Source organism: Lissotriton helveticus, chromosome 5_1 (assembly GCF_964261635.1).
Source record: "Lissotriton helveticus chromosome 5_1, aLisHel1.1, whole genome shotgun sequence".
Lineage (NCBI taxonomy): Eukaryota > Metazoa > Chordata > Amphibia > Caudata > Salamandridae > Lissotriton > Lissotriton helveticus.
In genome coordinates, this window is record NC_136065.1 from 274386555 (window position 1) to 274401315 (window position 14761).

The 14761-nt window shown below is 40.6% G+C and overlaps 1 protein-coding gene across 1 annotated transcript in view; it reads right to left on the reverse strand.

The window, feature by feature from the left end:
- Positions 1 to 14761, reverse strand: part of TNFRSF8 (TNF receptor superfamily member 8) — a 258101-nt gene that overhangs the window by 114679 nt on the left and 128661 nt on the right. Inside the window, exons 7-8 of the mRNA XM_078640895.1 lie at positions 9941 to 10062; positions 5997 to 6113 (exon numbers count right to left, since the gene is read on the reverse strand). Of these exons, the coding sequence (XP_078497021.1) occupies positions 5997 to 6113; positions 9941 to 10062 (239 nt within the window). The remainder of the gene's footprint in view (positions 1 to 5996; positions 6114 to 9940; positions 10063 to 14761) is intronic.

The window sequence follows — 14761 nt, forward strand, 5'->3', positions numbered from 1 at the left end:
AAATAGCAACAAGACAGGATAGCGACCATAATACCCTGGAGCTAGAGTATATGATCCCTTGCGAGAAAGCACTTGGCGAGGAGAAATCGATAGGGGGACTCCTTCTAGAGAACAACAGGAGGCGGATAAAATGGGACACTATCACCTCCAGCGAAGATAGGCTTACCTCTCTTTACGCTGGGATCATCCCTTTTCTTGAGGAGGCTTTTGAACTAGGGGGTCTACCGTCTAATAGGGAAAGAAACGAGGTCTTAGTCCAGAATCATCTCCGTCTGACCCAGAAGCTTGAACTAGCTTTCTTTACCAAGGTACGCCCGAAAACACAAGGGCAGTTTAACAACTCCTGGTACAATCGTTCATGCCGTCTAGCAAAACGAGACCTTATTAAGACCATAAAAGAGGGAGGTAGTTCAGCGCAGATCCAATCTAAAAGACGTGCCTATAAGTTACTCTTAGACAACGCAAGATTGGAGTGGGACATACACCACTGGGAGAACTTGGCTGAGTCTCTAGCTAGCAGGGATTCTCGTAGATTCTGGAGAATCATTAATCATGGCTGCGCAGACCTTCCGTCTGCAAGCGAACCAAACATTGCAGCCAATGCCTGGCAAGATCACTATCAGGGGCTATACGCCCCCGAGGCTGAGGAGCTACAACAACTCGAAGCTAGCTCTTCCAATACATGTAATTCACTCCCCTTCACCTTGAAAGATGTCGAGATGGCCATAGCGGGCTTGTCATCAGGAAAAGCCCCGGGATTAGATGGGATCCCTGGCGATCTCTTTAGGCAGGAACCTGGGATCTGGGCCCCATATTTGATGGTCTTGTTTAATGCAGTCTTGGAGGGCATGAGGCTACCGGATACTTGGCTGGGAGCAGAGGTGGTACCGATATATAAAAAGGGCTCGCCTCTGCTGCCCGCCAACTATCGGCCAATTAGCCTCATTGATGTCAGTCAAAAACTATTCGGAAGGCTGATTCTGGACAGACTCCAATGCTGGATGGAACAGAATGAGATCTTGAGCCCTCTTCAGGCAGGCTTTAGGAAGGGTGTCTCTACAGTAGATCAAATATTGAGACTAAACATTATATTCTGGAAGACTGCTTACATCGAAGGAGGGTCACTGTATGCAGTCTTCGTGGATCTCCGCGCCGCCTTCGACCTGGTTCCTCGGACCAGGTTGTGGGCGGTGTTGGAGGACATGGGCGTCCCTGAGGATATCTTGCAGATTCTCGTTAGGCTCCACTCCAGCAACTATGCGCGGGTAAGGTATGGTAAGGGAGGGAGGCTTACTGATAGGTTTCCTGTCCAACGTGGCGTAAGACAGGGGTGTGTGTTGGCGCCGACCCTGTTCTGCCTGTTTACAAATGGGGTGATAGAGCATCTCTGCAAAATCGCCAACATCGACGCGCCACTATTGAACAACAGCAGGGTGCCTGCGATTATGTTTGCAGATGACACCCTGCTGTTGTCCAAAACGCCAATGGGCCTGCAAAGGATTTTGGATGGGTTTTTGGATTTCTGTAATAAAAGGGGCTTAGAAATAAACCCAACAAAAACGAAATTCATGATTCTAAGCCGCAAATATAAAAACTGCCCAAACCCACGTCTAGGGCATACACCTCTGGAGCGAGTTAATGTGATTGAGTATTTGGGCATAACACTTAACCCCAATTTAACTTGGTTGCCGCATAAAACAAAAGCAACCACTAAACTAATCCAGAGGGCGGGTGCTATCACTAGAATCGCTAACAAATCCCCCTTTCGCCCACTGGCCCCTGCAATACAAATTTATAGGGCCCAAGCGCGGGGTGGCATTATATACGGGGCTGAACTCTGGGGCCACACACCCCTTCATTCCATTCAAGTTGCGGAGAATAACTTTATTAGGCAGCTGACGACTCTTCCAGTAAGTACACCTCTACTCCCACTGAGAATGGATTTGGCCATACGCCCAATCAGCGAAGAAGTGAGCCTCAAACCATTGACCTACTGGAGACGTCTGTGGAGCAGCCAAGATTTGAGCCACTATAGAACTGAGTTGCAAGAGCTTCTTAGATCAATTTCTGTATCCAAAATTCAATGGCTCAAGTACATTAGAGATATGTGTTTGACTCTTGGAGTCCCAGAGCTATGGAATGATCCACAAGCAACATCGCTAAGGCTTCCCAGGAAAGCACTCTCCAAACTTTTTTATGGTTTTATGCTTCAGAGAACTATTACCTCAACTCGAGAGGGTTCGCTAACTGATACATTCATCAAAATAAAGGACATCTACAGCTTTGAATATGTCCTCGATGCAATGTCCCCTGTACATGTTAGGAAAATTTATTTGCAGTGGAGATATGGTTCTCTACCCCTGAGGGCGCTCACAAAAAATTGGAATGAAAAGGATGCATCACCCAAATGTCCCGCTTGTAATTATAAACTGGAAAACGACGTTCATGTAGTTCTATTTTGCAAAGCCTACTCCAACATCAGGAAACTTTGGCTAAAACCACATTTAAGGAACATGGGCTTTCGAAATTATGTCCCAGCCTATAGAGTCCTCAAAACTGATCTTTCACCTCCGACAGTATTTGTAATGGCTAAATTTCTAGCAGCTATGTGGAGAGTACGCGCAAGACTTTTAAGAGACTGCACTGTGTCGTGATAAAATTCCTTTTAATACATTTATGAACTAATCTGTAATATTGGGAATGAATGTGTTTTAAAAATGTATTTTTTACATGCTATGGTTTTAACCCACTTCTTTAATACTGTGATGTTGTTTGTTTGTATATCTTTTATGATCGCATAGATCGAAATAAAGATTTTTGATATGATATGTTATAAATCTGTTTTTGATTAAAATATGGATTGGAATCAAGACTAGTCTACAGAAAATATATCAATTTCTTCAAGTTCTTTCTGAGTGTTGTGATGAAATCAAATCAGTTTCTATAATTGCCTGTTGAAATAGGTTTTTTGCGCGGTGTACGTCAGGGAAAGAGAAAACATGTCATGTGGCGCCATCTAGAGGTAAGGTATGCCCACGCAAGCACCCTCATTATTAATGAAGACCGCAGAGCGGCTTGCAATTAAAGCAGCTGTGAGTAAATGTTGCTGATGTGGAAAAGTCAAGAGGCAAAGTGGCCACTCAGTCACCTCGCTCCTCTCCAATGATGGCCCTGGTTGATCTTCTGTAAAAAAAAAAAAAACCAACCTTGGGATGTAACTGACACTAATGTCTCAGTTCTCGAAGTTTATCCCTGCGAAAGACAATTCCCAATGCTCCATCAGTCATGTGTCTTTGTGTGGTGACACCGAAGACCACTTTGGAAAACTGGTTCAAATAAAGTAACCATCATGTGATATTGAGTGGAATAAAGCACAGTTGTAAGATTGAGAAGGATGAGGATGCAGCAGGTGTGTTATACTTGTACACATGATCTGCGGCCATATTTTGGTATTTAATGTGATGGATCCCTAACGCATGCTGGGTGTTTTTCTACACCCACCAGAAAGTTATAATAATGTATTAATATGTATAATGTGCCCTCTGAGCCATTGGATATTTGTAATGCATTAACTGTATAGTGCCACTTTTAGAAATAGGGGTCTCTAGTTGGCAGAGGTAGGTACCTTTGTCCAAGTAGGGACCCTTCTTACTAGTAATGGTAAGGGGGATACACTTCTAAAATAACCCCTGCTCACCCCCTTGGTAGCTTGGCAGGCTTATCACAGAGGCAGTGTGTAAAGCATTTGTGAACACATACATTAATACAGTGAAAACACTACAAATGGACACTACACCAGTTTAGAAAAAGACGTAATCATTATCTAAACCAAGCAAGACCAAATGACAAAAATCCACAATACTGTAATAAAAATATGACTTTCAAATGTTAGAAATGGTTCAGTTCAAGGCAAAATGTAGATGCTACACTTTTCACATATAGTACCTTGGATGCTTCGTGCACACAAACAAAAATGGCCACAGGGAAGGTGATGCATCTGTCACTTACACTCAGGGAAGGTGATGCGTCAGTTCCTTGCTCCGGGGAGGTGGTGCATCGGTTCCTTACTGCTGCGCAGGGGAGGTGATGCGTCGGTTCCTTACCTAAGAGGAGGTGATGCGTCCATTTCTTACTGCATGGGGAGGTGATGCGTTGGTTTCTTACTGCGAACCCCAACGATGCAACAGACTTGGCCCTGCGATGCGATGCGACGCGACGATCCAGGACGATGTGTGGACTCTTGCAGCTGCACAGCAGGACTTGCATTGGAATGGGTGTGGTGATCTCGGACTTTGGAGATATTTGCACTCGAAGCGGCGTGCAGCGATTTCTCGAGCCGTGCAGGCGCTACGATGGTTTCTTCGGATATGCACCGGAAACAGGTACGGATGCGTCACGCTTCCAAGGTGTTACATTGATTTTCCAACTCCCATAGAAAACTGTCTCCAGAGGTCCAAAAGGATGTATGACGTTACAACGCATACTTTTACAACGCCTACCATTACAACGAAACTTTTACAACGCAAAAACTTTTACAACGCATACCTTTACAACGCAAGATTTTACAACGCATATACATTTACAACGCATACCATTACAACGTAAGTATTGGTAAGTATATAATAATTTTTTTTATTTAAATTAATTAAAAATATTGTAATATAATTTAATTTTATTTAATTTTATTTAAATAATTTAATTTAAATGTAATTTTATTTTATTTATAAAAAATACCCCTGTACCCCAAAAACCCAAAACTGACCCTCAACCCTAAAAATACCCCTTTACCCAAAAACTGAAAACTGACCCTGAACCCTAAAAATACCCTATTACCCCAAAAACCCAAAACTGACCCTGAACCCTAAAAATACCCCTTTACCCAAAAACTGAAAACTGACCCTGAACCCTAAAAATACCCCTTTACCCAAAAACTGAAAACTGACCCTGAACCCTAAAAATACCCCTTTACTCAAAAACTGAAAACTGACCCTGAACCCTAAAAATACCCCTTTACCCAAGAACTAAAAACTGACCCTGAACCCTAAACATACCCCTTTACCCAAAAACCAAAAACTGACCCTGAACCCTAAAAATACCCCTTTACCCAAAAACTGAAAACTGACCCTGAACCCTAAAAATACCCCTTTACCCAAAAACCCAAACATATAACATTTTAAAAATAATTATATACTTACCAATACTTACGTTGTAATGGTATGCGTTGTAAAGGTATCTGCGTTGTAAAAACATGCGTTGTAAAGGTATGCGTTGTAAAAGTTTTTGCGTTGTAAAAGTTTCGTTGTAATGGTAGTGCGTTGTAAAAATTGCATGGTAAACGTTGCATACCGTCTGGGACCCAATGAGGACATAGTATTCTCCAGATGTCTAGTTGGCAGATCTTTCTGCACTTTATCCCAGTGCATGTTAAAATCCCCTGTCACCACAATCTTTTGGTATCTAGTACATAAGTCAGACATGATCGGGGTGAACAGATCATTAAATACTGAAGTGGAGTTTGGAGGACGGTACACGGTGAGGATCACTAAGCATGAATTATTCAGCATAATCTTCACTCCAAGCATATCAGCTAGTTCTATGGTTTCAGCAATTATTTTGACAGCTTTTAGGTTTTTCTTAAATAGAATTGCTACCCCCCAACCCCCGGCTTAATAATAATATATAATATAAGCTTAATGAAGAATTAATATCACGTTTGTCAATTTTATCATTATGAGTATAATCTGCAAATACTTGAACGTTTTGTATTTGCTTTGTTGAATACACCACATAAATATAACTGCGGATGGGAAATATATTCTGTACACTATAGATACTGGGTGCTTTGGTGCCTTTTCAAAATAAACATATTTAGAAGTGACAAACATGTTGTATGAATCAAAGTGGTTTGGGGAAGGACATGGATAGAATGCAGTGGTTTCCATTTGCAAGAGTCTGAAATCTGTCTATAACTATAGATATATTGATCATTAACTTACATCCAAGTGGCAAAAGGCAAACTCTGCGACTCTTCTGTCTCCAAATTAAAAGAACAGCCAAGACTACGCTCAGCACACACACAGTCGCAGCACCAATGTAGAGGAAACCAGAGGAACCTGGAATATATAATGATCCATTATTTGGCATACATGTCAAATAAACTCCTTTATTAAAAGAGCATCAACAGAAAGATCTTCATCAGCAAAAGAGAAGGTATATCATCTGCAATAGAGTAACAACAGATCTTAACCCCTCAGAAATGTAGCAGTAAAAGAGTAGCATTAACTGATAAATTACATCTTCAATCAATTTAAAATATGAACCAAAATTACCAACCATGTTGATAAACATATATTCATCTTTTTGCTTCTTCACTGCAAGTAACATTTTAGAAGATTTAGCCTAGGGACACTGGAAGAACCTCTTTGGCTCAGAAGGGAGAGAGAGAAGGGAAAAGCCCTGAAAATATAGGGATGTCAATATTTTATATTCAAAGGCATGTCTGAAATACCTTCCAGAAGCTTGCAGCCAGGTAAAATGCAAAGAGAATGCCATTCTGTGATTATAGAAAAAAAAAATATTAGAGGCATTGGATGTTGAGAAGAAAGAATCATACAAATATAGGGCAACTTGTTAACAAGAGGGCCTTGAATGTGAATCACAAGGTCAGAAGATGTCCATACAGACCCCTTCAGGAGTGGTGGATAGTGGCAACCAATGTTGGGAGATTGGCAAGCAGCGGGTACCGCCCAACATGGGTGTCCTAGTTGGTTGAGCTAATAGTAGCCGAATGTTTTTACCCATTCTGCTTCAAAACTACATGCCAACATCAAGTGTTAAAAATAAGAATGAACCCTTTTTAGAGTTCTTTCAAGTAGATGGAGTAGGGCAATCCATTTGCTAATCCAGTGTGATATAATGAGGCTCTATCGAGGTGAATGTACAACAGATAAGGCTGGACTGTTTTACAATATACGCTATTCTTCACATTGAATTCATCCTCTTTAGGATGTGGATCAACAAACAACAAAAAAAACAAATGGCCTCACTGACTGACAGCATTTATTCACTCTCTAAAATGACTTAAAAAAAAAAAGTAGTGAGTTCCTTGAAACAGTCTGAACTCACAATGTGGTGACAGTCTCTCTTTCTGTTTACTTCACAGCTTCAAACCAAGAGAAGTCAAAATTACTCTAGATTTGAGGGAATGGCTCTTTACAATTAATAAAAATAGGTAGATGATCCTCATAAGTAGATGCCATTTTTCTGGGCCTTCATTAGCCAAAGCATGTGGGCACAATTTTAAACTTCAACTGTCTTTCTGGGTGAAGTTTGGAAGACTGTGTACTTCAATCACTTAAAAAGTTGGTCGATTTTACCAATTTCCCTAACTTTGTTTTCTGGCTATATTTTGCACACATTTACATAACGAAAAGTTTCACAAAAGACTTCTTCTTCCAGAATACTTTTTTTACAGAGTGTTTTTCTCTATCACCTACACTTTTCAGATGTTTTCTCCCAGTCGTTATATTTTTAAACCGTCTCAAAATTCACAAATTTTGGGAAGAATCAGATGTTTTTAAAAATGCTTCAAGGGAAACTCTTTTGCAACTTTGGACACAGTTACAATAGAGACACACCTTTCACTCTTATTCTGAAGACACTGATCCCTGTGCCGGTATGAAAGGGCAGAAGATTCCTTTCCCTAACTGAACTAGAAAGTCGGTGTGTTCTCAATGTTTAAAAGGTCATTACTAAAAAACGGTACACATCTTCATTCAATGCTAACGTTCAGGTAGCACCTTTTTAAGGTCCAACTTTTGGAAGTGGTCCAGTCCAACAGAATTAGTGGCTCAATAATCTCCTTGCAGCACAACAGCAAGAGGAAGAGCCACATAATGCCCCGTGCACATGACAAGTCAAGATGCACGGGTTGCTACTCTTTAAAAGTTTGTGAAAAAGAGCATAGGTTCTTCTCCAGTAGAATAACTCTTGAATGTGGAGGCTTGAGCATCAGGTTGGACCCATGGGCAGAGAAGCAATTGTTAATGCTGAGAATAGTTCTGGGCCTCTTGAATGGTGTATGCTTGGAAAGCTTTATTAACTGGAGGTACTTTATTCCAAAGTGACATAGTTCTGATGTTCAAGGGTGATGTGTGAATGGCACAGTTCTGTCAATAGTTGGAAGTTAAGGACAGGGCTGGACTGGCTTTAGCGGGCACCAGGCATTTCCCCTGTGAGCCAGAAGGGTAGGGGCCAGTCTTGTGACCGTGGGACCGCTTTTCTTACAGGAGGCCGGTTTTGCACCAGTGCTGCAATATTGGCTCCTTGTAAGAAAAGCAGGAGCGGTGCTTCACAGTTGCCACCCCCCCAACCCCTCCCCCCGGGGGCCGGTCGAGCAGCAACCTGGCAGGGCTGGTTGCTGTTCCCAGTCCGACCCTGGTTAAGGACTCTAGGGCCAGATGTAGGAAGCCTAATACCGGTCGGTAATGGCCGAAATTACCGAATTTCGGCCGTTACCGACCGGTATTAGGCTTTTCAGAAGTAGGGGGCCTTAAATTTACCGATTCGGTAATTTTACCGATTTGGTAAAATACCGATTTGGTAAATTTTGCGAATCGGTAAATTTAGATGTAGGTGGCACTGAAAACAGTGCCACAGGCCCTTAAGAATTCGTTATTTACCATGAAATACTATTTCATGGTAAATAACGAATTCCTGTGCCTTGTGTTCCATGTGACACACATACATGCCCTAAGGGCATGTATGTGTGTAAGCCATAATCAGGGGTGCAACGGGGTATCAAAGTGACACCCTGTCCCCCTTGACAATTCGGTAATTTTACCGAATCGGTATTTACCGGTAATCGGTAATTGACATTGATTCCTATGGGCCTCAAGGCCCATAGGAATCAATGGCAAATACCGAATCGGTAAATACCGATTCGGTAAATACCGAATCCTAACGATTCGGTATTTTTTACCGAATTATTACCTACATTGGATTTACTGATTCATAAATACCGAATCGGTAAAATTCGGTATTTATGAATCGGTAAATCCAAATGACCTACATCTAGCCCTAAGTCTCTTGCTGCATCTGCCAATCCCAACGGTGACATTTTATTCCCTTTATTACCTCTAGTTTACCATGTCATAAATAGTAAGGCATGGGGTAAATCTGCCTCTTTTAGGCAGGGTAGGTAAGGGGACAGTTTATGTGGTGCTTGTCTCTAAAGTGTATTGATGACCCACAATGAAATTGATTGTTTAGGTTTGGCATGTCAACAAGAGGATGATACATCTCTCTAGACTCTTCAGACATAGTCTTCTCCAGTTCTCTTCCTCTCAAAGATTAATGACAAACAAAATGAGAAAGGCATATCAGATGCCTCTCAGAAACATGGTTGTGACCTCCCAGCATGATGGGGCAAGTTGCTGTGACCATTGTGCGGTCGAGGCAACAGCCAGCTCTCAGCCACATGCTAGAGTAAGCAGAAATGGTTTTCGTATTTGATAGGAGTATACGCGATGCAAGTCACATTCTGATAGGCTGATGAGGCATTATTAAAACACCTAATTCAGAGTTGGTGAAAACAAGTCTTTTGCTAGGATATTAGGATTTCTCTGGCACTGTGACTGTAAAATCAAGATTTAATTAAATATTAGAGGCATGCCGTGTCCTCAAGATTGTGAGTTAATGTATGCAAAAACCCATGATTATATGTCCAATCCAAAACGGCCGACCAGCAAATTCTCAGATAATACCTGCCTCTGGTTGGTTTTGACAGTCGATGCCTTCTTTCTGGTAGAGTTGTTTGTTGAACACAGTCTGAATATTTCATTGCACACTAAAACATTAGTTATCACAAGTCCATACATGTCAAAACCAAAGCTCTGGGTCTCAAATGTTGTGATGAGATTTTCAGATTTGTGAATCTCACCTGTAATTGGTGGGTGAGTTGGCCCAACCGAAGGGGTGTTAACAAGAGGAGGAGGATCCTTGCAGGTCTTGTCACATTCTGCACTTCCGTTTCTATCTGGTATTGGGAGTGTCGAGGCACTGCTGCACAGAATGGACCAAAAAGGGATCATGCGATTAAAGGCAGAGAAATAATGTCTGTTTTGCTTATATGGCAGAACAGTTGTCATTGTAGGGCCTGTATGATTACAAAAATATTGTCATCTAGTCGTTAACAGAGCTAATGCTGTTACACTGAAATGAATGGATTTTACTGCTACTGAGATATTTAGGGAAGTGGAGAGAAAGGAAAAGGAGGGACTAGGGGGTATATTATCAACAACTAGCGATAATTTTTGTCTCTAACTTGTTTAGAGACAAAAATTATCGCCGCACATCGGCGATTTTTATCGCAGATAAACCTTGCTATTAGCAAGGTTTATCGCAAATGCGATAAAAAACGCCCGCAATGCATGAATATCGCAGAAAAGTCAGCGATATTCATGCATTATCGAGCAAATGCTCTTAGCCATGTTATCCACCTCCCATTGGATAACATGGCTAAGAACTGCTCAGGGCAGGTGTTAGCTTTTGGAGATATTCGCCCTTAGCGCAAATATCTCCAAAAGTTGGTAATAGGAGATAGCGATGTTAGCGACTGTTTCCAGTCGCTAACATCTTGGCACGCCCACTTTGCATATCATTAGTGATAAATATCACTGACATGCAAAGTGGGGCCCATGATGGTCGCTATCTCCTATTAGCTGTCGCTAACTGGTGTTAGCGACAGCTTGGTAATAGGGAGATAATTTTATCTCCGCTTTCTTGGCTTATAAAGCCAAAAAAGCGGAGATAAAACCCCTTGATAATATACCCCTAGGTTTGAAGAGGTTGAGAGGAGGAGCATCGGGGAGACGATTGAAAGGAGGCAGTGAAGAAGAGGGGAGCAAAATAGAAGGGAAAGAAGAAAGGAGAGGGGGAGCAAGGGAATAGAAAGGTGCGGAAATCGATCTCCTCACTCTATGCCTCACTCTTAATAGATTGCTTGAGAGGAATAGAATAATCTTTACAGTGTGACACACAGCCTGCTGAGCTCTTCTCGAACCTCTGTGTAGTGTCGTGTGAGCATGTGATGACGGAACCTTTGTGGCTCCTAGTGGACTACTTAGAACTGTGATGTAAGCATTAGAATGTAGTGAATTAAGTGGAGGTTTAGAATGTTAAGTTCGCAATTACACCCAGAAGAATAAAGACGTAGTATACTAAGCTCCATGCATGGGTTAGTACGAGTACCCAGGCTGGGGAGGAAGCTACAACTGGTGATGACATAAGGGATAAGTAAACGAAAGATCGACAGGGCTCTTCCAGAGAGTTTGCCCTGGTCCTGGAGAAGGTACGGAAAACCATTAATATCTGGGGAACCAAGCGAAAATAGCAATGCTCTTTAACATGCATAGCCAGTAAAGACAAGGAACCAAAGACCTTTTTTTAAAAAAACGAGTGCCCGTGAGTAAATAAGACGGCGCCTCTCGCCGAGAACGAGCATACTACAACAGCTTGAAACAGTCACAGCGAATAAGCAAAGAAGACGGCGCTTTTTGCTAAGAAAGAGCATAGGAACACTCAGGACTCGCAAATAGAAGTCAGCAAAACTAAGAGATGGGAAAATAGGCACTTTAAAACACCGTAAACATAACTGTCGGTATATGTACAATACCGGATAAAGATAACAAAAGATAAAATGGCTACAGTGGCTTGATATACCAAAGAAGACGGGCATGACCATTAGGGATCGAGTCAAAATAGATATGTATTCCCTCATATATTAGGACTGTTATTGATCACGAAAAGAAGAAACAGACACAACAACTGACTTAAGGAGTAATCCAAGATCTATATAAACCTTTCCATTTTACTTTCACTAGGATAAGGCACTTGGAACCACCAAAAAACAAGAACAATGCAGATCTAGAACCTTGTGAATTAGAATCAACTTTAGAAGCACATTGTGACAATACATGTGGAAGAAAACGGGTACGTGAAAAATGTTTAATATAGCATGCAAAAGCTTGATAAATTTGTTATACCTGAACACACACCAAGTGATTCACATTATTATACCTATAGGTGTAGAGATGTCCTACCACAACAGTGTCCAGCCCTGAAGAAGACCTTCTACAAAATAGATTTCTGGTCCTTACAGAGAAGGTCCAAACGCATCGGCATCAATAGCGGTTTGGAGTATAAATGAAATGAACTTTTCACATTGGGAAAGCTACAGTGGAACAAATTTAATTTTCCACCATTTTGAATGAACACCAACAATATCCAACCCTATACAGGACTTCATAATCAGGTTACACTGAGGGCAAAGAAGGATTTGGTCCCGGTGTGGTATTTTCTTAAACAGTAGTAGGACGAACACGAGGAAATTTAACTTGCCTATAATTTGTGATCCATTAGAGATCTTGTGTGTTATGCTTAACTATAATGAATCAATATTAAGTTGAATCACTTTAAAAATGCATTAAGCAATGTCTATATGGTGTATAAATTGATGTTTTATGTTTTGTATAAATTTGTATATATATATGTTGAATATAGATATGTTCCTAGGAGAGGTCAATATATCTTTGAAATGAAGGACATTCCCAATGTATAAAAGAATGAAATAATGAAAAGTAAGAAACCTACTGCCCAAAGTCAATAAAAGGGACTATTGTGGCAACAAAAAAGAGTACAATCTATGGTGTCAGAGGTATTGTTGTGTATAAAAAGCTTGATTCCAGTGACACAGTGAGCCCAGACCTGGCCAAACTGGAATGGCATGGTGAGCAAAAAACTATGAATTTAGGCCCAGATCTCTGTACTTGTGTGAATGTATGAAATTTTTCTGCATTTTGTCCATCAAGTGTTCTTTTTGCCTTCTTGAAACCACCACCATCATTCGATATCGCCAAAAAGTTGAATGTTGGTGACCGATGGATTGCCTGGATAGAGACATTTGATGATTTCATTGGCGCGGTTGAAGAAGCATATAACAAGAAAATGATCAAGTACCTTAAGAATCTTGCTGGTGAAGGCATGAAATAATTCATAAAGAAAATTGTGCGAGCTGGCAAAATGACATACAGTCAAATGTAGATTGCAAAAAATACATCTTTACTCGGGAAAGACAGACAGCTGGTGAGACCATAGACAAGTTTGTTGAGAGACTGGATACGCTCAAACACTGTAAGTTCAATGAATTTATTAATGAGGAAGCTATATGCATCAGAGTGATTGACAAATGCCTGTCAGATTTGTTGAGATGACGAATGCTGAGAGAAATACTTAGTTTGAAGCAAGTTCTATTGGCTGCAAGCACCGAAGACCTTGCTGATCAACAAGCTGCTGACATGCAGGCAGGAGGTGCTCAGAATGAGTTAGTCATGAATGTGAGAAACAAGCCAAGCACAAGGCAGAGCAAAACAGAGTGAATTCTCCACAGAAAAGAAGTTGTGTTTCAGGTATGGATTTTCATTTCCACATGAAGGTAAATGTCCCGACTTTGAGCAGATATGCATAGGTTATGGAAAGGAGAACCATTCTGTGATGGTGTGCAAAGTGAGAGAAAAAGTAGGTGTGTCACGCAAGAAGATAAAGTGGCCAATTGAACATTCCAGAAGTGACATTTGATGTACACCCATATGGCCAAGCGACCACATTAGCTGATGCACATCGACACAAAACCAAATTGGGTTCTGAAAAGGAGCATACAAGTGAACATAATACCTTCATTAATTATGCAATTAAACATATTTTTTATACAAAATGTTATGGGATCCACAAAATACATGCAAAAAAGGAGTGCAGGGAGTCCTGAGATTTCTTGTTTTCAATTATTCCTTATTTGTAGTCATATTCATCAGCCAAGCCAACATAGACTTCATCAGGGCTGAAAAAGCAATAATAAAACGTGCGTCACTTAAAATATCTCAAATACGCCAAAAGGTTTGTAAAACCTAGGCGCAAAGGACTAGATAGACAGGAAATATAAAACCAGCCAAAACAAATCAACCTTTGAATGAACAAACATCAATAATCCAAGAGAATTGTTACCTCTCATCAAAGACTCCTTGCCCATATACAATCTCAATTTAATATTTACAAATAACAATTGATTTGTTAATGAAACACAGCAGCATTATGATTTTAAAAAAATGACTCCAATTACTAAACTAAAAGTCAGACATGGATAATACAACATAGTTTCCATTGTTAGTCTTAAAGTTTTCAAATTGCAACAGATAACAATTCTCTTGGATTATTGATGTTTGTTCATTCAAAGGTTGATTTGTTTTTGGCTGTTTATGTGTTTCATGTCGATTTAGTCTTTGCACCTAGGTTTTACTAACCTTTTGGTGTATTTGAGATATTTTAAGTGACGTACGTTTTATTATTGTTTTTTCAGCCCTGATGAAGTCCATGTTGGAAGAAACGCGTTGGCTGGGCTGATGCATTTGACTACAAATAAAGATTAATTGAAAAAAAGAAATCTCAGGACTCCTTTCACTCCTTTTTTGCATGTATTTTGTGGATCCCATAACATTTTGTATCAAAAAGATGTTTAATTACATGCTTGTGCATAATTAATGAAGGTAGTACGTTCAATTGTATGCTCCTTTTCAGAACCTAATTACTTTGAGAGAAAGTTTTTTCTCTTATATTTGTGACTTCTTAGCTGTGGGGTCACGGGAAGTTGGGCATCTCTACTATACATATATGAGAATTAAACACACTGGTGCAGCTCCAATTGCCCACA